Source organism: Oncorhynchus gorbuscha, linkage group LG04 (assembly GCF_021184085.1).
Source record: "Oncorhynchus gorbuscha isolate QuinsamMale2020 ecotype Even-year linkage group LG04, OgorEven_v1.0, whole genome shotgun sequence".
NCBI classification, from domain to species: Eukaryota; Metazoa; Chordata; class Actinopteri; order Salmoniformes; family Salmonidae; genus Oncorhynchus; species Oncorhynchus gorbuscha.
In genome coordinates this window covers 61,016,197-61,040,119 of record NC_060176.1, presented here as the reverse complement: position 1 = coordinate 61,040,119, position 23,923 = coordinate 61,016,197, and the positions used below count along the sequence as shown (strand labels likewise).

Below are 23,923 nucleotides of genomic sequence, written 5' to 3'. Positions count from 1 at the left end.
GCCCTGAGCTAGATATAATTTGACACATCTTAGATTTCTTATAGTTATACTTAACTTATAAGCAGTGGCATAGCACCCCCGTGGCACCCCTGCAGCGCCCTCCCCAAAAATATATATTTTAAACAGTATTTCGAAATAAACATTTTAAACCGTATACCGAGGTATCGCCCAAGCCTAAGGACCACACCATTTAACGTGCACCCAGTCCTCTCTTGAACAAGGGAATATGGCAATGTTTCTACAAGGTAATCAATGAATACAGTCCACATCTCCTCAAAAGAGGATACAGGACCCTGAACAACTTCTACCCAAAAGCTAAATCGTTAGTCCATGTAGCCATTTGGTTATCTGCCGGGACCCTTTTTGGACTAATTATGACTCATCACATATGCTGATGCTACTTTTTAATCCTCTGTCACTTTAATCCTAGTTATATGTACATATTTACCTCAATCACCTCATACCCCTGCACATCGACTCAGTACTGGTATCCCTTGTATATAGCCAGGTTATCGTTACTCATTGTGCATCTATTATTAAGCGTTTTACTTTTCTATGATTTATCTTTCTGTAACGGCCGTTGATGGTGGAAGAAGGTGAGGACCAAGGTGCAGCGTGGTCTGTGTCCATATTTATTACAATGAACACGGAAAGAACAAAGAGAAACGACTGAAAACAGTTCTGGCTGGTGCAGACACACAACAGAAAACAATCACCCATGAAACACAATAGAAAAAAGGCTCCCTAAATATGGTTCTCAATCAGGGACAACGATTGACAGTTGCCTCTGATTGAGAACCATACCAGGCCAAACACAGAAATAGCAAATCATAGAAAAACTAACAGACAACCCACCCAACTCACGCCCTGACCATACTAAAACAAAGACATAACAAAAGAAACAAGGTCAGAACGTGACACTTTCTTTCTTTCATTCTGCATTGTTAAGGGCCCGTAAGTAAAGCATTTCACTGTTAGTCCACACCGGTTGTTCACAAAGCATGTAAAAAAATAAAAAGTGATTACTGTTCAACAGACTGCAACGTTGCCTCCCCTATAATGCTGTCCTCTCAACCAGCCGCCTACCTACACACCACGCACCACTCTTAGCTTAATGACTGGTCATGACATAAACAAAAGCTGCTTCAGCCCACAGGGACAGTCCATCTGTGTGTTTCCCAAGCATGGAGAGTCAATCATACAGGCTCCTGAGGAATTCACACAGAGAGGAGAGTGGGGACACGCCACACTAACACGCCAGTAAGACAGGCCATCCGACACTGACTGTCACATGTGGGTAAAGACGCATATCTGGGAGAAAGCTCAGCTGCACTGCAGCCACATCAGTAATGGTTCTGGGCCTTGTTCTGGACCTGGTTACCACCTGATCGGAGCTGCGTGAGACATGTCTCTGGAACGTTCACATGCCTTGTCTAACCTAGGGTTGCTCACACGGTACAACAGAATCCCCCCTGCTTTTTGAGAGGGTAGGAAATGGGGACATCTCTGGTACACTGGGCCAAGTAGAAAGAGGAGAGGATGATTGTGTTACGCAGCTCTACGTCATCAGAGGAATCCCTGCAGAGACCAGGGAATAGGGTTTTACTAGGACACAGTAGGACTGACTGAGGGTACCGGATTGTGAAGAGCCCTTTCTTTACAGGGCCAGTGTGGAACAGTGGTGAGAGTTGGTGAGCCATAACCCAGTAAGTATTTGGCCTTGATGTTAAGACATTCCACAGCAGCCTCTCCCCCTCCCTCAGGCCTGGCTTCCCCCAACTTAAGTGAGACAGCAGGCTCCCTCTCAGTTAACAATCAGTCCTTTCTCTGGCTCAGAGCAGCTTTACCATCTAATGAGCCATGGAGGTATTCTCAGATCAGGCCAAGCACAAAAGATGTCTCCTCATCCCTCCACTTAAACAAGTAAAAAAACATCTCACTGACATGCTATTTTGGATCATTCATGCAGAACAACAGTGCCCATCAGCCAGCATGATCCCTAAAATGCACTGACACATGTAACCATGGAATATGATCTATGTGTACAAGTATGAACGGTGCAGGTTCGTGTACAGTAGGCTCTGCTATTTGAGGTATGCCGGGTTCCAGGCGTTTGTGTAAATATCTCTAATACATATCTGTATCTGAGAAAGTCCTCTAGTCGTTTGAAGACCCATATTGCTGCAGGTCTGTAGGATACTCTAATGCCGGAGTATGTACTCTAAACATGACTACCCAGCTAACAAACATTCCCAGAACTTTAGAGAACATTCCCTTAAGTCTCAATAGGTCATTAACTAACGTTATCATAGGAATGTTCCCGTGATGTCCTAGGAATGTTTCCAAGAAACCATCACCTTAAATGTTAAATAGAACGTCTTTACCTTGTTCTCAGAACTTAAGATATTAACAGTTCTAGACATGTTTCATGGGAGCGTTGAAAGAATATTAATGTCTCCAGTTCTGATGGTTAGGAGAATATTCCATCAACGTCCCACCCAACATACACAGAACATAGTTGCCATGTTATCAGAAAGTAACTTGTCTAGAATCTTAATAGTTTGAGTGGAAACTAATCTTGTTACTGTTGCCCAGCCAATCAAGGCCCTGTTTGGTGAACCACTGATCCACTCACAGAGCGCTCTCTGTCTGTTGGCAAGATTAGGGACACACACAGTGCTTTTAACATAGTGTTCTCAGCTTCCATATTTGCCGCACATGATTTAATTGTGCATGTTCATTTATACATTAAGTATTATTCAGCATCTCCTCACTCGGGAGTTGAACTCACAACCTCTTGGTTTACGATACGGTAATCTTCCTGCTACACCACCATGTCTGTGTCAGGTATGAGCTGATATGACTCTTCTCTCATCATTGATTTGATTTAAATTATTATTTAAGAGCTTTTGGTTTAGTGGTCTAATGTTGTTGGGGCATTAGACCCCGTTTTAATCTTACTCCTGAATCAGTATGATAAACTATTTTGTCATTTTTACACATTAAAATGTCAAGAAGATGGAAAGTTGCGCAGTGAAATAGAATGAATAAATACTAATAATTTATGAGGTAGTGGAAAGGTGGTCAATTTGTGCTCAAGGTGTAATCCTACAGATTCCCAGCTTTCAACGAGAAACTGATTTTAATTAGATACTTTTGGTCATGTAGTGTACATAGACACCTGCTTGTCAAACATCTCATTACAAAATCATGGGCATTAATATGGAGTGGTCCCCCTTCGCTGCTTTTAACAGCATCCACTCTTCTGGGAAGGCTTTACACTAGACGTTGGAACATTGTTCTGGGGACTTGCTTCCATTCAGCCACAAGAGCGTTAAGTGAGGTCGAGCACCAATGTTGGGCGATTAGGCCTGGCTCGCAGTCGGCGTTCTAATTTATCCCAAAGGAGTTTGATGGGGTTGAGGTCAGGGCTCTGTGCAGGCCAGTAAAGTTCTTCTACGCCAATCTAGTCAAATAATTTCTGTATGGACCTCACTTTGTGCACCGGGGCATTGTCATGTTGAAACAGGAAAGGGCCTTCCCCAAACTGTTGCCACAATGTTGGAAGCACAGAATCGTCTAGAAGGTCAATGTGTTAAGGATTTCCTTTCACTGGCACTAAGGGGCCTAGCCCAAACCATGACTACAGCCCCAGACCATTATTCCTCTTCCACCAAGCTTGTGTGCCCTACCACTTCGCAGCCGAGTCATTGTTACTCCTAGACACTTCCACTTCACAATACAGTACTTACAGTTGACCAGGGCAACTCTAGCAGGGCAGAAATTTTACAAACTGACTTGTTGCAAAAGGTGGCCACCTATGACCGTGCCACATTGAAGAAGTCACTTAGTCATTAAGGCCATTCTACTGCCAATGTTGATCTGTGGAGATTGCATGACAGTGTGCTTGATTGTATACACCTGTTAGCAACAGGTGTGGCTGAAATAGCCAAATCTACTCATTTTAAAGGTGTGTCAATACACGTTTGTATATAAAGTGTAAGATAAGGGTGTTGTCATTATTTGACATGAACATATTTGATAAGAAAGTGAAGGTAGTGTGACTCCCCTTGTGGATCTCAAACCCAGGCCACCAGCACTTATGATGAACGCCATAACCACTGGGATATCCTTGGGACATGTGCTTGCTTAAAAGGCCAGTATAGTTAGGACCTGTCCAGAAGCAAACCCTAACCCCTTCTCTGTAGGCACTTGTGAAACAACTAGATAGGTGTAAACAGGAGTAATATTAAAAACAGGGTTATATGGCCCACAAACATTAGACAACTATACAAAAAGCACTAAAATTGCTGAAATAAGGGAATCAAATCAGAGAAGTCAGATTAACTGACCGCAAACCGTGATTATCTGACCTAGGCTTTGGTTGTGGAAACAAATGACAATACATCAGATCAAATTTAGAAAAAGAACAGAAACAGAGCATCACTTAATGCACCCGACATTATATTGTGTAGTCGAACCATTGCAGACTCTAGTGCAGAGTCACTAGAGCAGCCGTGCTTCGGGCTGCAGCACACAAGGCCAGCACAGACACAACAATTATTTTCTGTCCTCAGGTACAGAGAGCTGTGATACCCGGTGTGCAGATGAAGAGGTCCCAATAGAATAAGGGTACATCCTCGTATACCATGGATTGTATGTGTAACAAGGTTAGCAAAAAGTTAACTAAAATAAAGTTTAAAAGTCACACAATGAACCTATTACAACTGGAGCAGGCCAACCCTGCTGGGTGTGCAGGTTTATGTTCCAGCCCAGCACTAACACACCTGATTCACTGTATTGAACATAATTGGTTAATGATCAAGTGCGCTATTGCTAGCTGGAACAGAAGTCTGCTCACCAAGTAGATCAAATCAAAGTTTGTCACTTGTGCTGAATACAACAGACCTTACAGTGAAATGCTTACTTACAGGCTCAAAACAAGTGCAAAAAAGGAATTAGGTGAACAATAGGTAAGTACAGAAATAAAACAGTTAAAAGACAGGCTATATACAGTAGTGAGGCTATAACAGTAGCAAGGCTACATACAGACATGGTTAGTCAGGCTGATTGAGGTAGTATGTACATGTAGGTATGGTTAAAGAGACTATGCATATATGATGAACAGAGAGTAGCAGTAGCGTAAAGAGGGGTTGGCGGGTGGTGGGACACAATGCAGATAGCCCGGCTAGCCAATGTGCGGGAGCATTTGAGGTAGTATGTACATACAGTTGAAGTCGGAAGTTTACATACACTTAGGTTGGAGTCATTTAAAACACGTTTTTCAACCACTCCAAAAATGTCTTGTTAACAAACTATAGTTTTGGCAAGTTGTTTAGGACATCTACTTTGTGCATGACAAGTATTTTTTCCAACAATTGTTTACAGACAGATTGTTTCACTGTATCACAATTCCAGTGGGTCAGAACTTTACATACACTAAGTTGACCGTGCCTTCAAACAGCTTGGAAAATGCCAGAAAATGATGTCATGGCTTTAGAAGCTTCTGATAGGATAATTGACATCATTTGAGTCAATTGGAGGTGTACCTGTGGATGTATTTCAAGGCCTACCTTCAAACTCAGCGCCTCTTTGCTTGACATCATGGGAAAATCAAAAGAAAATCAGCCAAGACCTCAGAAATAAATGTGTAGACCTCCACAAGTCTGGTTCATCCTTGGGAGCAATTTCGAAACACCTGAAGGTACCACGTTCATCTGTACAAACAATAGTACGCAAGTATAAACACCATGGAACCACGCAGCCATCATACCGCTCAGGAAGGAGACGCTTTCTGTCTCCTAGAGATTAATGTACATTGGTGCGAAACGTGCAAATTAATCCCAGAACAGCAAAGGACCTGGAGGAAACAGGTACAAAAGTCTCCATATCCACAGTAAAACGAGTCCTATGTCGACATAACCTGAAAGGCCGCTCAGCAAAGAAGAAGACACTGCTCCAAAAGCCAGACTACAGTTTGCAACTACACATGGGGACAAAGATCGTACTTTTTGGAGAAATGTCCTCTGGTCTGATAAAACTAATATAGATACGCTTTGGCCATAATGACCATTGTTATGTTTGGAGGAAAAAGGGGGAGGCTTGCAAGCCGAAGAACACCATCCCTACCGTGAAGCACGGGGGTGGCAGCAATGCCACCACAGCATTCTGCAGCGATACACCAACCCAATCTGATCATACAACTGTGTGATCACGCACTATGGAGTAACTTCTTTGAAGTGTTGAAACTTGTTAACTATTATTCAAGACAAACTAGTATCATACATGTACAAATCAGTACACCCACACATTTTATTTGACATGTATTTACATAGGCAAGTCAGCTAAGTCTTATTTTCAATGAAGGCCTAGGAACAGTCAAATAGCCCTACACCTGGAGGTGTGTTGGGTCATTGTCCTGTTGAAAAACAAATGATAGTCCCACAAAGCACAAACCAGATTGGGTTGGTGTATTGCTGCAGAATGCGGTGGTAGCCATGCTAGTTAAGTATGCCTTGAATTCTATATAAAAACACTGACAGTGTCACAAGCAAAGCCACACCTCCATACTTCTTGGCGGGAACCCCACATGCAGAGATCATCCGTTCACCTACTCCGCATCTCATAAAGACATGGTAGTTGGGACCAAACATCTCAAAATTTGGAGTCATCAGACCAAAGGACAGATTTCCACCGGTCTAATGTCCATTGCTCGTGTTTCTTGGCCCAAGCAAGTCTCTTCTTCCTATAGGTGTTATTTGCTAGTCGTTTCTTTGCAGCAATTTGACAATGAAGGTCTGATTCACGCAGTCTCCTCTGAACAGTTTACGTTGAGATGTCTGTTGAACTCTGAAGCATTTGTTTGGTGCTGCAATTTGAGGCTGGTAATTAATGAACTTATCCTCTGCAGCAGAGGTAACGCTGGGTCTTCCTTTCCTGTGGCGGTCCTCATGAGAGCCAGTTTCATCATAGCACTTGGTGACTGTGATTGCACTTGAAGAAACGTTCAAAGGTCTTGAAATGTTCTGGATTGACTGATCTTCATGTCTTAAAGTAATGGACAGTTGTTTCGCTTTGCTTATTTGAGCTGTTCTTGCCATAATAGGGACTTGGTCTTTTACCAAATAGGGCCGTCTTCTGTATACCATCCCTACCTTGTCACAACACAACTGATTGGCTCAAACGCATAAAGGAAAGAAATACCACAAATTAACAAGGCACACGTGTTAATTGAAATGCACTCCAGGTGGCTACCTCATGAAGCTGGTGGAAAGAATGTCAAAAGCGTGCAAAGCTGTCGAAGGCAAAGGGTGGCTACTTTGAAGAATCTCAAATAAACAAATCAAAATAACACTTTTTTGGTTACTACATGATTCCATGTGTTATTTCATAGTTTAATGTATTCACCATTATTCTACAATGTAGAAAATAGTTTAAAAAAACCCTTGAATGAGTAGGTGTCCAAACTTTTGACTGGTACTGTTGCTTAAGGGGGCACCTTTGACACAATGACAAGGTGAAGGTGCTCTTTACTCAAATGTCACAACAGAATCATACAGATGGTCCACAGCGTACAGTGCATTCACTAAGTATTCAGACCTTCTCTACATTGTTACGTTACAGCCTTATTCTAAAATCGATTACATTTTAAAAAAAAATCCTCAATCTACACACTACCCCATAATGACAAAACAAAAACAGTTTAGAACTTAAGTATTCAAAACCTTTGCTATGAGACTCGAAATTGAGCTCAGGTACATCCTGTTATCCATTGATACTTGGAGTCCATTTGTGGTAAATTCAATTGATTGGACATGTTTTGGAAAGGCACACCGGTTTATATTAGGTCCCACAGTTGACAGTGTATGTCAGAGCAAAAAACCAAGCCATGAGGGCGAATAATGGTCTGTAGCGCTCCGAGACAGGATTGTGTCGAGGCACAGATCTGGGGAAGGGTACCAAAAAACCTCTGCCGCATTAAAGTCCAAGAACACAGTGGCCTTATTCAATCTTAAATGGAATAAGTTTGGAACCACCAAGACTCTTCCTAGAGCTGGCCACACAACCAAACTGAGCAATCAGGGGAGAAGGGCCTTGGTCAGGGAAGTGATCAAGAAACTGATGGCCACTGATGGCCACTCCTCAGTAAAAGGCACATGACAGCCCGCTACACGTTTGAGACTCCTTTGGGGACCTTTTGGCAGACCATGAGAAACAAGACTCTCTGGTCTGATGAAACCAAGATTGAACTCTTTGGCTTGAATGCCAACAGTCACAACTGGAAGAAACCTGGCACTATCCCTATGGTGAAGCATGGTGGTGGCAGCATTATGCTGTGAGGAAGTTTTTCAGCGGCAGGGACTGGAAGACAAGTTAGCATCCAGGGAAAGATTAATGGAGCAAAGTACAGAGAGATCCTTGATGAAAACCTGCTCCAGAGTGCTCAGGACCTCAGACTGGGGTGAAGGTTCACCTTCCAACAGGACAATGACCCTAAGCAAACAGCCAACACAAAGCAGGAGTGGCTTCGGGTCAAGTCTCTAAATGTCCTTGAGTGGCCCAGCCAGAGCCCGGACTTGAACCAGATCGAACATCTCTGGAGAGACCCGAAAATAGCTGTGCAGCGGCACTCCCCATCCAACATGACAGAGCTTGAGAGGATCTTCAGAGAAGAATGGGGGGAAAAACTCCAAATACAGGTGTGTCAAGCTTGAAGTGTCATACCCAAGAAGATTGGGGCAGCAGGTAGCCTAGTGGTTAGACCGTTGGACTAGTAACCAAAAGGTTGCAAGATCAAATCCCGAGCTGACAAGGTAAAAATCTGTCTTTCTGCCCCTGAACAAGGCAGTTAACCCACTGTTCCTAGGCAGTCATAGAAAATGTAATACATTTTCAAATAAAGTTTAACGTAACAAAATGTGTAAAAAGTCAAGTGGTCTGAATACTTTCCGAATGCACTGCATCTTGTATTACTGAAGGATGCCTCCTTTGATATCTGGAAAAGGACAAGATGGAAAAGGACTGCTGCTGCAGTTTCTACTTTGTCCTTTTCCAGATCATCTTCACAGTGGGAATCCAGTCGACATGGGTGTCTTGACAGAGATCAGCTAGTGAACCTACTGTAGTACATAAACAAATGAAAAGCATACCTGATGTTAGAATAGCACTTCTTTAGGTCACCTATACCAACCTTAATTGTTTTGTTTAACTAATTTTGGTGTTTAAGTCAAAGATTAAATATATTGGGCTGGAACAACCAATAATCAACACAGCGTCCTCTCCCATTGAGACCTTTGTCCTATGCTGTAATGTCCATATATTTTATCTCCTCTTATGAATAAAGTTCAACAAATCATCAAATCAAATTGTTACATGCCCCGAATACAACAGGTGTAAACAATGCAGTTCAATAAATAAAGTTTAGAAAATATTTACTAAATACACAAAAAAGGTTAAAAATGTAATTTGATCAATTGTTCAGCAGTCTTGGGGGTAGAAGCTGTTAATGAGCCTTTTTGGTCCTAGACTTGGCGCTCTAGTACTGCTTGCCGTGCAGTAGCAGAGAGAACTGTCTATGACTTGGGTGATTGGAGTCAGACAAAGTTTTGGGCCTTCCTCTGACACCACCTATTATATAGGTCATGCATGTCAGGAAGCTTGGCCCCAGTGATGTACTGGTCTGTATGCACTACCCTCTGTAGTGCCTTACGGTCTGATGTCGAGCAATTGGCATACCAGGCCGTGATGCAACCAGATGCTCTCGATGGTGCAGCTGTAGAAATTTGAGGATCTGGGGACCCATGCCAAATATTTTTAGTCTCCCGAGGGGGAAAAGGTGTTGTCACGCCCTCTTCACACCTGTCTTGGTGTGTTTGGACCATCATAGTTCGTTGGCTATCTGGACACCAAGAAACTAGAAATAAGCATTCTCTGGTTTGCACATGGCTTTATACAGCTCGTTAAGTGCAGTCTTAGTGCCATCATCGATTTGTGGTGGTGTTTAGACAGCTACGAATAATATAAATGGGAACCATCTTAGTAGATGGTGTGGTCTACAGCATATCATGAGGTATTCTACCTCAGGCGAGCAATACCTCAAGACTTTAATATTAGACATTGCGCACCATCAGTTATTGACAAATAGACACACACCCCCGCCCCTCGTATTATCAGACGTAGCTGCCCTGTCCTGCCGATTCACGGAGAAGCCAGCTCTATATAATCTGTGTCGTCATTCAGCCATGTCTAGGTGAAACATAAGATATTACAGTTTTTAATGTCCAGTTGGTAGGATAGTCTTAAATTGTAGATCGTCCAGTTTGTTTTCCAATGATTGCACGTTGGCCAATAATACGGAGGGTAGTGGTCGTTTACCTACTCGTCGGCAATTTCTTACAAGGCACTCTGCCCTTCCCCCCATTTTTCTTCACGTTGATGATGGGGATTTGGGCCATGTCTTGACAAAGCAGTATATCCTTTGCATCGGACTCATTAAATAATTTTTGTCCAGTTCAAGGTGAGTAATAGCTGTTCTAATGTCCAGCAGCTCTTTTCAGTCATAAGAGACATGTACACAACGAGGTACAAACAATGTGAAAAAACAAACAAAATAGAAGTTGGTTATTATCAAATGAATATAGTAACCACACATTTTTGGGATAATGTCCTCCAGGCTATATGGACATCATATTGTACAATTGGAGTCTTTCCTTTTCATGTTCATGGCTAGAAAGGATCCAACTTTTTTCAAAATAACATCATATTCTAGATTACATGGTTGCATTCAAGACAAGGTGTTTTTTTATTGATTGTTGTCAGTAGAGTAGGCCTAGGCTACCATCGTATTATAAAAGATTTGGCTAATGTCTCCAGTCAAAGTGTAGTACAGCTGCTTCAAATGCCATATTTTTCCCAATGCAAGTAAAGAAACGTCTGATATAGCCTATAAGTCTGTGCCACTATGCACGTATTAAGTCTAAATTATCACTATCCAATCTACTCTAAACATTAGGAATACTAGTCTTATGTTAGTCTGTAAATGCTAATAATAGAGGCATGTAGTTATTTGTTATAAAATGTGCCTTTTTATTGGCAAAAAAAAAATGCTTCTTCAAAACTTGACTCACTCGACACATGCCATCTAGCTAGCAAATATTGGGTTCAGGTCTTGATGGGCAAAAAGTTTTTTAAATTTTCTGACAGTTCTTGAGTCATCTCATTGCTGCCATCAATGGGGTTTCATGATTCATGATTGTAAACATGTTTTTTTCCCCCGTTGTCTTTCCTGCCTTGTTAGAGCAGCTAAACAATCCACATAAAATCACCAGGTTGATGAATCTATTAGTTTTAGGCACTGTTATCATGCAGTTTGGGGATGCAACTCGGCTGTTGTCGGAATAATTAATGCAATGGTCTTCCAACATGGCCAGCAGGAGGCGTCGTATGTCAACTGCAAACCCAATATTTGCTCAAATCTAGGTTGTGCCTTTAGATTTAGAGAAAACTAAGGAAGAATTTCACTTCTCAAACCCCTGGCGTAGTCTGCTTGGTCTGTTTCGCAAATGTTCCCGGAAGTCTGGCTATGTTGCACCTCTGGGTTTAGAAACTCTGGCCTTTTCCTTTCAAATTTTTTTTTATGGCCGCCCATTGCAAGTCAAAATGTGATTGGTTCATTCCACTGTCACTCCAAAATTCTGCACTAATAGCTGAACGGCATAGGCCTTCTGTCCAGCTTCTGAAGGCCTAGCCAATGGCTGGCTGAGCTAGCTAGACTTTTCTACCCAGACACCACCAAAAGAAAATCCAGATTGGATAGGTTTTTCTCTTCAGTTTTAACCCTTCCCTTTCCAACACAACCCAAAGCGATGAAATCAGGAGATTATTAAAAATGATTGAAAATACAAAAAAAGAAATTAAAACAAAAAAATGTATATACAGTACCAGTCAAAAGTTGACACACCTACACATTCAAGGGTTTTTTCTTTATTTGGACTATTTTCTACACTGTAGAATAGTGAAGACATCAAAACTATGAAATAACATATATAGAATAATGTAGTAACCAAAAAAGTCTTTAAAAAAAATCAAAATATATTTCAGATTTGAGTTTCTTCAAAAAAGCCACCCTTTGCCTTGATGAGAGCTTGGCCAAGCCCATCAAGGATCTGATTGGTGAACCACGGATCCATTCACAGCTCTATTTTTGTTGGTAAAGTTTGGGGGACACATGCACAATGCTTTTAACAGTGTTTCCGACTTACATATTTGACATACATGATTACAGTGTACATGTTAATTTATATTGTTCATCTTGCTACTGCACTTGAAGAAACATTCAAAGTTCTTGACTGACCTTCATGTCTTAAAGTAATGATGGACTGTCATTTCTCTTTCCCTATTTGAGCTGTTATTGCCATAATATTGATCTGGTCTTTTACCAAATAGGGCTATATTCTGTATACCATAACACAACTGATTGGCTCAAACGCATTAAGAGCGAAATAAATTCCACAAATTAACAAGGCACACCTGTTCATTTAAATGTATTCCAGGTCAACGGGAACTTCAGGCGACTGATACACAGGAATGTTCTTGCAACATTCCTATCAGACGCGTCTAGTACATTATTATCTTGCATTCTGAGAACATGGCCATGTATGTTTGGTGTAATATTCCCCTAACCATCAGGAAACTACATCAATGAGAACACTGGAACCACATTCTAGAGAAGTTCTGTTTGACATTAAGGGAATTTTCACCTAACACCAAAATATGCTGAAGAAGGTGCTCAGAAGGTTTTTGCTAACATAAATAAAATGCATTTAATTAACGGGAAACTGGACACAGAGGAACCTTACAAAAATGATCTCGCTAGAATGGTTAGCTGGGTAGCCTTGGACAGGGGTTGGACATGAGACCCAGCCTTGGACAGTATCAGCCTTGGACAGTATCAGCCTTGGACAGTATCAGCCTTGGACAGTATCAGCCTTGGACAGTATCAGCCTTGGACAGTATCAGCCTTGGACAGTATCAGCCTTGGACAGTATCAGCCTTGGACAGTATCAGCCTTGCCTTGGACAGTATCAGCCTTGGACAGTATCAGCCTTGGACAGTATCAGCCTTGGACAGTATCAGCCTTGGACAGTATCAGCCTTGGACAGTATCAGCCTTGGACAGTATCAGCCTTGGACAGTATCAGCCTTGGACAGTATCAGCCTTGGACAGTATCAGCCTTGGACAGTATCAGCCTTGGACAGTATCAGCCTTGGACAGTATCAGCCTTGGACAGTATCAGCCTTGGACAGTATCAGCCTTGGACAGTATCAGCCTTGGACAGTATCAGCCTTGGACAGTATCAGCCTTGGACAGTATCAGCCTTGGACAGTATCAGCCTTGGACATGAGACCCATATATATCAGCACAGAACTACCACTAGAAATAAAGTTAGAGACCAAATACAAGTAAGGATCCAACCACTATATAATAAGTAAATATTTAGTTTCACTCATATGCCATGAATGTTGCCATTAAAAGTTAGTAAATCTAATTTGAGCAGGGTGCCTGTGGAGAAGGCACAACCATATTTGCCATACAATAAGTGACAATGGGCTTGATTAAAATTCAAGCGGCAGACATACACTATTTATGACATTTCACATGTTTTTCTTATATTGAGATTGTGTCGCCATTTGGAACGTTTGGATAACACTGAACATAAAAGGCTATAACGTTACAAACTTGCATCGTGTTACTTTGGCCAACTTCAAGCATCTGTACCAACTGCAATGAGACCGAGTTGTAGTAAAAATAATAATAAAAAAAATACGCCCATAACTCTTACGCCTACGATGGTAAAGTCAATCAATATGGGTGGAATATCGTTTTTATACAAACAATGTTGACACCATCAGACGAACTTTTGCTAAAATGTTTGCATAAATTCTTAGTAAAACATTTAAAATTAAACTGACGAGATTACTTATTCAGTTCGAATGAGGGAAATCCGACATGAAAATATCAACTGTTTAATTCGAAGCTTTTGTACGTAGTTTAAACTTTAAACCAACTCTCCCTGTTGGCTTCAGATATTTATAAAAATCCCAGGCCGTCGATTATCCCAAGACCTTGAAATCTCCGGCGCCTCGAAATACATTGTTTTCTCTCCACCCATACTTACCGCTATACTAAATAAAAAAAGGCTAAGATTAGAAAAGGACATGGTTTGAACTTACCTAAATCGTCCATACTTCCAGAATTGGCTTCACCACTTTAAAAGAAATCGATGTCCGTGATTTCCTCTCAAAATCTGAATTAGTTTACTCACTGTGCTGAAGTTGGTTGGGAAGTACAATACATGACCGCACAGCGACGAGCACGCGCATCTATATACGCCGACATGAAGAGACCCCGGGTTGTTTAAATAACTTTGATAAAGGGCGGCCTCTAGCGAGTGAACTAAATTTATACAAAGTCCATACTACTGTATATCAGACAGGCTCGTACTTAAACCTCAGTGGACAGGCTGCCTAAAATACACATTGTTATATGAAAACAGTGTAACAGCGATTGATGAAGAAACATTTTTACACAATTTACAGCAGCTACATCTACCTATTTGTTTTATTAGTTACAAGACAGCGTAGGTCAATTCCACCTTAATAAACGAAAATGATTTTCATAACTAAAAAAAAAATGTTTCAGCTTGGGCATTTTTCAAATTTGTGAAAAATGTAATTGATAAGATAATTATGTTCTCCAGGTACATCACCCAATTTAATTATATTACTCTCAGTCTGCAAACCAGAATGTGTAAGATCGTGGTCGAATGAAACAGAGGGACGCCCAGGTAAATAGTAAAAAAAAAATATTCACGGGAACGTTCTAAAGTCAAGAATTACAAAACAATTCATTTTATACTGACTTCTCAAGCCCACACATTCACACAGCCATACGCACACACATACCCACCAAAACGCACACACTGTCTGTCTCACTACCCAACCAACAGAGATAGTGACCTTGTCCTTGTCCTACCCGTTCTCTCCCAAATCTCTAGTCAGGTCGGCACCAAGCTCAGACAGTCTGTTTAAAATACCATAAAGACATATTGTTTTACCCTAATTCTGACTAGGACAACACATTTCTTGATTATGATTTTATACATGCTAATCAATTCCATACAATTATATGTTTCAGGGCAGAATATTCTAAACATTCAAAGAACAGACAATTCTCACCTATCAGTAATCCTAATGTGAAAGTATGTGTAAGAATTCTCTTGAGGAATTGTTCATACTAAAATCAGAAGAGGCCATGCAAATGTAGAATAGCTTTATTTGTCATGTTTTGTCTTATATTATCTTGTCATTTTGCTTTTCCTTCTGTTCGTTTTCCTCCTGCTGGTCTTTTTAGGTTCGTTCCCCTTTTTCTCTCTCCCTTCCTCTCTCTCTTCTCTCTATCGTTCCGTTCCTGCTCCCAGCTGTTCCTATTCCCCTAATCAATCATTTAGTCTTCCCACACCTGTTCCTTATCTTTTCCCCTGATTAGAGTCCCTATTTCTTCCCTTGTTTTCCGTTCCTGTCCTGTCGGATCCTTGTCTATTGTTCACCGTGCTGTGTCTGTGTATCGCCCTGTCGTGTCGTGTTTCCCTCAGATGCTGCGTGGTGAGCAGGTGTCTGAGTCTGCTACGTTCAAGTGCCTTCCCGAGGCAACCTGCAGTTCTTGATCGAGTCTCCAGTCTGTTCTCGTCATTACGAGTGGAATTATGTCTTTTGATTGTAGAATTACTTTACTGGATTAAAGACTCTGTTTTCGCCAAGTCGCTTTTGGGTCCTCATTCACCTGCATGACATTATTATACAGATACCACACAAATTACTTGTATTTCAATCATCATCTGTCAGAGGTTTCATAATTAACTGACCATACAGCCAAATGTGAATTGAATTTAGATTCCAGCAACTGCAAGGAGGACCTTTTTAATCATTACCACTTCCCCATTGTTCAGTGGCTGAAAAGGGGAAATGCTGGCTACTCTTTTGTTAGAGGCAACGTAACGTTGACAGTGGAGGTGATCCTGAGACGTTCTGCCTATACGCCTCTCAGAAGTCCACAGCCTTGAGTTTCCTCTCCTATGCCTGGGTCAGAGGCTGCTGTGAGAGGATCTTCCTGTGGAGGCGGTGGTGCTTGCCGATTCCTAGTCTAGGCAGGTCACGGTTCAGGCCCTCCAGCAGAAGACAGGACTTACACAGCGCCTGGCTGTAGAAGTAGCCACAGGACTGTTTAAGGACCGTTTAAACTAGGCTACACATCTGAAATAAATTTCTCTTATATATTACCTGCACATATCTTATCAACCTTCAGCATCATGGCTCCCCTGTCCAGAGCCTGTCTTCGGGAACACTCCACAGAAAGAGCCATTGTTCTTCAGTCCGATCTGCTTCACTATGGCATCCATGGTCCAGCCATACAGCTCCTCATAGGACACAATCTTCAGAGGTAGTTCATACTACTGCTGGTTCTCTTCAGTCTCCAAGGAGTCATCATGGTTACCTGTCATGCCCTCGTCCACTAAGAGCAGCATTCGTTTCAGGCCATAGTTATAGCGCTCATTTAGGACCTTCATGAGGTGTGCCTCTTCCACCAATCCATTTGTTTTTTATGGACAGAAAAGAGCAGAAGCTCTGAGCTGTCCGATCAGGTCCATTGTTTACCGAGGTGGCCAGCACAGTGGAATCCTTCCCGCCAGAGGCACCAATGCCCACAGTCTCTCCATCTTTGAAGAGCTGCGCTGATATTATTGTCTGATGCACCTCCTCCTGAAAGGCCCAGAAGAGGGACTCTTTGCACAAGAAATGGGCCGGCTTTGGACGTTTCAGCACTGCACTCTTCTCAGCACAGCTGCTACAAATGACTGGCACCTTGACTGTGGAGGACAGGAGAGTTTGCTATATGAAGGCAATAGCATAAATGATTATCCTCTTACAGGGTTGAAATATTCACCTGTGTTATAAGAGTTAAGTATATGATGTCAAACAGACTACTACTAGCCAGCTAAGGGTTCTGCATATAGACTGAAGGTCCTGAAGAATACTGGACAACCTATGCAAATAACATCTAGCTAACAACAATGTCAGTTTAGGTTATCTAGCGGCTTGACAGCTAGTTAGCTAAAGATGCTAGCTTGCACTTATTAACCGCTGCTGAAAACTCAAATTGAAAGTCTCGCCTCTCGCCCTGCTCGATCCTTGAGCTCCTGTTTTTTATGCCATGTCTAAACTTGTTTTTTAAAATGCTGCGTTAAAAACTACTGGGAACTCGGAAATCTTCGACTTCTGTGGGTTCAAAACAACTGGGAACTAAAAAAACCTTGTCAGCTCAGGGGTTTGAACTCGCAACCTTCCGGTTACTAGTCCAACGCTCTAACCACTAGGCTACGCTGCCGCCCCGTAAAAGCAACACAGCTCATCACCCTGAACACACCATCCCCACTGTCAAACATGGTGGTGGCAGCATCATGGTTCCGGCCATGATGCCTGCTTTTCTTCAGCAGGGACAGGGAAGATGGTTAAAATTGATGGGAAGATGGATGGAGCCAAATACAGGATAATTCTGGAAGAAAACCTGATGGAGTCTGCAAAAGACCTAAGACTGGGATGGAGATTTGTCTTCCAACAAGACAATGATCCAAAACATAAAGCAAAATCTACAATGGAGTGGTTCAAAAATAAACATATCCAGGTGTTAGAATGGCCAAGTCAAAGTCCAGACCTGAATCCAATCGAGAATCTGTGGAAAGAACTGAAAACTGCTGTTCAGAAATGCTCTCCATCCAACCTCACTGAGCTCGAGCTGTTATGCAAGGAGGAATGGGAAAAAAATTAAGTCTCTCGATGTGCAATACTGATAGAGACATACCCCAAGCGACTTACAACTGTAATCGCAGCAAAAGGTGGCGCTACAAAGTATTAACTTAAGGGGGCTGAATAATTTTGCACGCCCAATTTTTCCGTTTTTGATTTGTTAAAAAAGTTTGAATTATCCAATAAATGTCGTTCCACTTCATGATTGTGTCCCACTTGTTGTTGATTCTTCACAAAAAAATACAGTTTTATATCTTTATGTTTGAAGCCTGAAATGTGGCAAAAGTTCGCAAAGTTCAAGGGGGCCAAATACTTTCGCAAGGCACTCTAAATAAATAAAAATAAATACAGTAGGTAAAGAGGTAGTTGTTTGGGCTAAATTATAGGTGGGCTATGTACAGGTGCAGTAATCTATATAGTCATATAATATAAATCCTGTATACTTTGTGATACAAAATGAAAACGAACCCTACACTTCTGGAGGCTGTTGAGGGGAGGACGGCTAATAATAATGGCTGTTTGATGTATTTGATACCATTCCACTGATTCCGCTCCAGCCATTACCACGAGCCCATCCTCCCCAATTAAGGTGCCACCAACCTCCTGTGCACTACACCCAACACTCATTAAAAACCCACTATTCCTGCACCATGCCAACGACCAGGGAGGACGGGACAACACCACTCAATACACTCTGTAACGCTTCTGAAGTCAAATCTCGTATCCCCAAATACTTTTCTGCAGCTACCACCAGTCTTTTCTGGGATTTACATTCCATTTCTGCTGTACTGTTGATAACCGTTGCTATGAACGCCAAGAAGACAACCTTACTGGAGCATATATCACTTGTTGGCATATCCCTCCATGTTGACATAGATTTACTACTGGATCCCACACCCTTAACCCATCCTCCTCTACTTTATTCACTGCCTCTGCACTAAATCTGACTCTAACCACCTCAGCCTGCCTCTCTCGCACTGGACACTTCCGATCCCCAGCAACATGGGCACCCCTACAGTTGACACACAACTTTATCCACCGAATCTACACAATCTATCCCATGCCGCCCTGCAGACTTCCCACATCTTGAAATCTCCATTCTACAAACTGCTGCGACATGACCATGAACATTGCACCTGAAACAGCCCAATGGATTCGGCACAAAAGCTCTAACAAGCTATATCGTAACATGACTTTGTCGGGTGAAAACTCTGACTCAAAACTCAAAAGAACTGACAGTGACTCCTCTGTTTCACCACACTCACCACCAGGATTGCGTCGCACCAAACGGTGGTCATCACAAACACCAGGAATTTTCAACTTCAATTGCTCCATCTCCATACTACCCCAGAAATCACTCCTTTCAATGATGACCTGTTCCTAATAGCAAAGCAAGAAACAGTGTGCAAAGCTATCATCAAGGCAAAGGGTGGCTATTTAAAGAGTCTCAAAAAAAGTCTCAAAAATATATTTGGATTTATTTAACACTTTTTTGGTTACTACAGGATTCCATATATGTTATTTCATAGTTTATGTATTCACTATTATTCTACATTGTAGAAAATAGTAAAAATAAAGAAAAACCCTTGAATGAGTAGGTGTTCCAAAACGTTTGACCGGTAGGGTATTTAATACCATTAAAATTACTCATCATCCAATCACTCTTCCATCTACATATTTAGGTCTGAAACACGTTAGATGCTGTTGTCGCTCAGTAATTGAAAGGGCAACTGTCTGTTCAGATAAACAATACAGGAGGAAATGTGTATTGGTGAAAACACAGTTGAGTCACATGACCACTTGAAAGATAAGCAACAAGGATTTATTATTTTACTTTAAAGGATTGTGCTACTGAAACAATGGCAATAGGCCGCAAAATGCAATTTTGAGTAGGTGATGGAGAGAGAGGTATGGGAAGGAGCAGGATTGTAGGGGTCAGGGCTTGGTGCAGGAAAGAGTCATATAAGCTTAGTTGGCGCCAGCGACAGGGTGAAAAGCTCCCCTCTGGTGCCACTGCATGTCTCGGATGCGCCTGACGGACTGGATCTGAGGGAACTGGGCACCAAACTCAGCACAGTCCTTGTATTCCCCCTTCTCAAACAGGTACTGATAGCCTCTGTAGCCAGGATACTGGTACCCCACCCAACTTGGTACACAACCAGTAAAGGTGTGAGAATCAGGGAATGGGAGAGAAACAAATGAGAAAAGTATTTAGAAAAGAAAGCAATGGAGATAAGATCAACACGTGATTAGGAGAAAATGGCAATATGATATGGTAATGTTGGGGCAGATATTGCTGTAACATAATTTATTCTGTTGGCGGACAGACTCACGTGCCACTCTGAACTCTGACAGAGGTGACCTTCTCTTGGTATCCATGTGAGTGGAAGCTGGGGACATCATCATCTATGATCTCGATCTTCTTCCCCGCGAAACTGGGGTTTTCATAAAGGACAATCTTGTGCTCCTGGCTGTCCTGTGAGGAGAATAGAAAACACACCATAAGAAACAGTCACAGAGAATCTTCAAAAAGGCTGAACAAAATGGCTCATTTGTGTTGTAGTAGAGAAGGTGTGCTGCGTTACCACTTTAATGGGGCGGAATGCAAAGATGTTGTCGCTACGTCTGCTGTTGGTCCAGGAATCCCAGCGAGGATACTCCCCCTTCTCAAACACATACTGTTCCCCTTTACAGTTAGCCTGTTCGTAACCCACCCATCTGAGGAAGCACAGACGAGTCAAGGGAAGGAGGGCACAAGATGGTTGAGGGGGAAAGTGAAGGATGACAAAAACCAGATGGAAAGTGTATGAACATACTGTGCCTTGTGCACAATGCAGTGACTATATTTGTGTTACACACACCACTATCTAACTGCTATTGTTTTTGTCTCTATCTTTCTCTTTTGTGTAACTCTCACCCTCTGTCTCACGTGTACTCCCTCTCTTTCCCTCTCTCTATCCTACTATCTCTGAGCCACACTCACGGTCCACACAGCACCAGTATGGAGCCCACTTTCTCCACGCCTGCTTCCTGGAGGTCGTTACAGGGACCAGTCAGCTCATGGCAACGCCCCTGGAAGTTCTCCTGTTCATAGATGATCAACTGTGGAAGACAAGGAGAGACAACGGATGTTTAGGTCTCCTTGCTATGCTCGGCCTGATGGCATCTTAAGTTGTACAGGGAAATTATGTAGAATACTGTGTAACTTTTGCCTCGAACAATCCCACAGTGTCTCATTGTCTTTGATCCACCGTTCTCCACCATTATCTATTCCTCTTGCTTTCCCTCCTCTACCCTGCCCTGCCCTCCCTGCCCTGCCCCCTCCTCTGCCCTGCCCTACCTCTGCTCTGCCTTGCCATTCCTCTACCCTGCCCTCCTCTACCCTGCCCTTCCTCTGCCCTGCCCTGCCCTCCTCTGCCCTGCCCTCATCTGCCCTGCCCTCCTCTGCCCTGCCCTCCTCTAGCCTGCCCTTCCTCTGCTCTGCCCTGCCATTCCTCTACCCTGCCCTGCCCTTCCTCTGCTCTGCCCTGCCATTCCTCTACCCTGCCCTGCCCTCCTCTGCCCTGCTCTCCTCTACCCTGCCCTGCCCTCCTCTGTCCTGCCCTCCTCTACCCAGCCCTACCCTCCTCTACCCTGCCCTCCTCTGCCCTGCCCTCCTCTACCCTGCCCTGCCCTCCTCTGCCCTGCCCTTCCTCTGCTCTGCCCTGCCATTCCTCTACCCTGCCCTGCCCTCCTCTGTCCTGCCCTCATCTGCCCTACCCTCCTCTACCCTGCCCTGCCCTTCCTCTGCTCTGCCCTGCCATTCCTCTACCCTGCCCTGCCCTCCTCTGTCCTGCCCTCATCTGCCCTACCCTCCTCTACCCTGCCCTGCCCTTCCTCTGCTCTGCCCTGCCATTCCTCTACCCTGCCCTGCCCTTCCTCTGCTCTGCCCTGCCATTCCTCTACCCTGCCCTGCCCTTCCTCTGCTCTGCCCTGCCATTCCTCTACCCTGCCCTGCCCTTCCTCTGCTCTGCCCTGCCATTCCTCTACCCTGCCCTGCCCTCCTCTGTCCTGCCCTCATCTGCCCTACCCTCCTCTACCCTGCCCTCCTCTACCCTGCCCTGCCATTCCTCTGCTCTGCCCTGCCATTCCTCTACCCTGCACTGCCCTCCTCTGCCCTGCCCTCATCTGCCCTACCCTCCTCTACCCTGCCCTCCTCTACCCTGCCCTTCCTCTGCCCTGCCCTGCCCTCCTCTGCCCTGCCCTCATCTGCCCTGCCCTCCTCTGCCCTGCCCTCCTCTAGCCTGCCCTCCTCTATCCTGCCCTTCCTCTGCCCTGCCCTTCCTCTGCCCTGCCCTTCCTCCTGCCTGCCCTCCTCTACCCTGCCCTCCTCTACCCTGCCCTTCCTCTGCCCTGCCCTCCTCTGCCCTGCCCTCCTCTGCCCTGCCCTCATCTGCCCTGCCCTCCTCTGCCCTGCCCTCCTCTAGCCTGCCCTCCTCTACCCTGCCCTTCCTCTGCCCTGCCCTCCTCTGCCCTGCCCTCCTCTGCCCTGCCCTCCTCTAGCCTGCCCTCCTCTACCCTGCCCTCCTCTACCCTGCCCTTCCTCTGCCCTGCCCTTCCTCTAGCCTGCCCTGCCATCCTCTTGCCCCCTACCCCCCTAACCCTCCCCCTCTCCCCCTCTCCCCCTCTCCCCTCACCTTGAAAGCACTGGTGCCTGGCTGCTGCTGCTTGGATGCAGGGTTCTGGTGGTCTGTGGCCATAGTGAACAGGATGATGAAGCTGTACAGAGATAAAGGAGAAATTATGGAGCACATAACATATATTTTTAGGGTCCAGTAGACTCATTGAAAATGTTTATATTCCAATGGGTAATTTACAGTTTAATAGGATATTGGAAAAAGTCATGAAACAATAATGCCAGAAAATCTGCTGTTAAATTCTGCACAAAACTGGTTCTCTCATGCATGTAAACAAAAGTCCCCACCCCTTTCCCTCCTTAAAAAATATTTGAGCAAAATGTGAAATTGACAGCGGTCCTCATGTTAATCTATTTGTTGTAAGTTAAACAGTTTACTGTATGGTGAATGACAAAGAAGTATATTACCCCAACATGTTAAATAAATTAACTTCAAAGTGATGTTTGATTTTAAAGAAGTAGACAAAGTTGGATAAAAATAGTAATAAATAAAATAATGTGGAGAGTGACGGTTGTGAATCTCTTACCAGTACCTGTCTGTGCCAGTGTGTTTGGGATGGCATCCTGGGCTCAATATATACGGCGCGCTCAGGGGTGGAAACTCTGCCAACACTCCTCTGTGTCCAAGCCACCATCCAGATCAGCATGCAATAGGCTGAGCAGACCGGACTGTGGGGTCACTGCTCTGCCTGGCCCCCCTTCTCACTCCCCCTCAAAGTTATTTCATTACTTGTCAATTTCATCCAGCCGGTCATTGTTCGATATCCACATGATTCAGCACAACCTGTGCCAAGAGTCCCACACTTACAATGAGAGCTGCCTGTATGCCTGGACCACCAGAGTGGGAGAGAGATAGGATGATAGAGAGGAGGGAGAGTGCCAAATTGATAGAAAGGGACTGATTTAACTCACAAAATCTAGTATATTTCTGTTTACTCTTACATAGGATTAATGGTAAACATAGTATTCAATTGGGTCATTATTAGTAAAATGCTTTCTATTGGAGAGCATTTATTGTAAGCGCATGCAAGGTATAATATAACAGTTTTCCTATCATTGCCACATATGGAAGCTTACACATCCAGAGGTCATCTCTACTAAGCTGACAAAGATGTTGACATGCCAAGCTAACTTCCTGCTGCTGGCAGAAGAAGAGCAGAGATGCACACCAATGTGAGCTGTCAACAAGAGAGCTTAGTGTTTCACTCATTGGATGCAGTAACTGGAGTACATTTCACTTGTTGAATGTAGATCATTCTGTAAATTGGTAGAAGTAAATATAGTTGGATGGAGTAATTATAGTTGGTTGGAGTTAGAGGTGATGAACGTGGCACAGTAGTTAGATGGAGCAGGGGTAGGCCCGTGGTTGGAGGAATTAGAGATAGGC

At 43.5% G+C, this 23,923-nt stretch overlaps 2 protein-coding genes and 1 pseudogene across 5 annotated transcripts in view; all 3 read right to left on the bottom strand.

The window, feature by feature from the left end:
- LOC124034408 (paxillin-like) overlaps positions 1 to 14,378 on the bottom strand; it is a 30,793-nt gene extending 16,415 nt beyond the window's left edge. For all 4 annotated transcript variants that reach the window (XR_006838569.1, XM_046347580.1, XM_046347583.1 and 1 more), the window contains exon 1: positions 14,232 to 14,378. Coding sequence is in view for 3 of the 4 variants with exons in the window: in XM_046347580.1 (XP_046203536.1) it covers positions 14,232 to 14,244 (13 nt within the window). In the remaining variant the exon portion in view is untranslated. The remainder of the gene's footprint in view (positions 1 to 14,231) is intronic.
- Positions 14,379 to 16,130: 1,752 nt separating this feature from the next.
- LOC124033024 lies at positions 16,131 to 19,159 on the bottom strand (annotated as a pseudogene).
- A 502-nt stretch (positions 19,160 to 19,661) lies between these two features.
- LOC124033352 (beta-crystallin B2-like) lies at positions 19,662 to 23,128 on the bottom strand. The gene is made up of 6 exons (XM_046345361.1): positions 23,064 to 23,128; positions 22,538 to 22,619; positions 20,845 to 20,963; positions 20,447 to 20,579; positions 20,195 to 20,337; positions 19,662 to 20,007 (listed from the first exon to the last, which is right to left on the bottom strand). The coding sequence occupies exons 2-6, from the start codon at positions 22,598 to 22,600 to the stop codon at positions 19,830 to 19,832; spliced, it is 636 nt and encodes a 211-aa protein (XP_046201317.1). The 5' UTR covers positions 22,601 to 22,619; positions 23,064 to 23,128; the 3' UTR covers positions 19,662 to 19,829.
- Between the last annotated feature and the right edge of the window lie 795 nt (positions 23,129 to 23,923).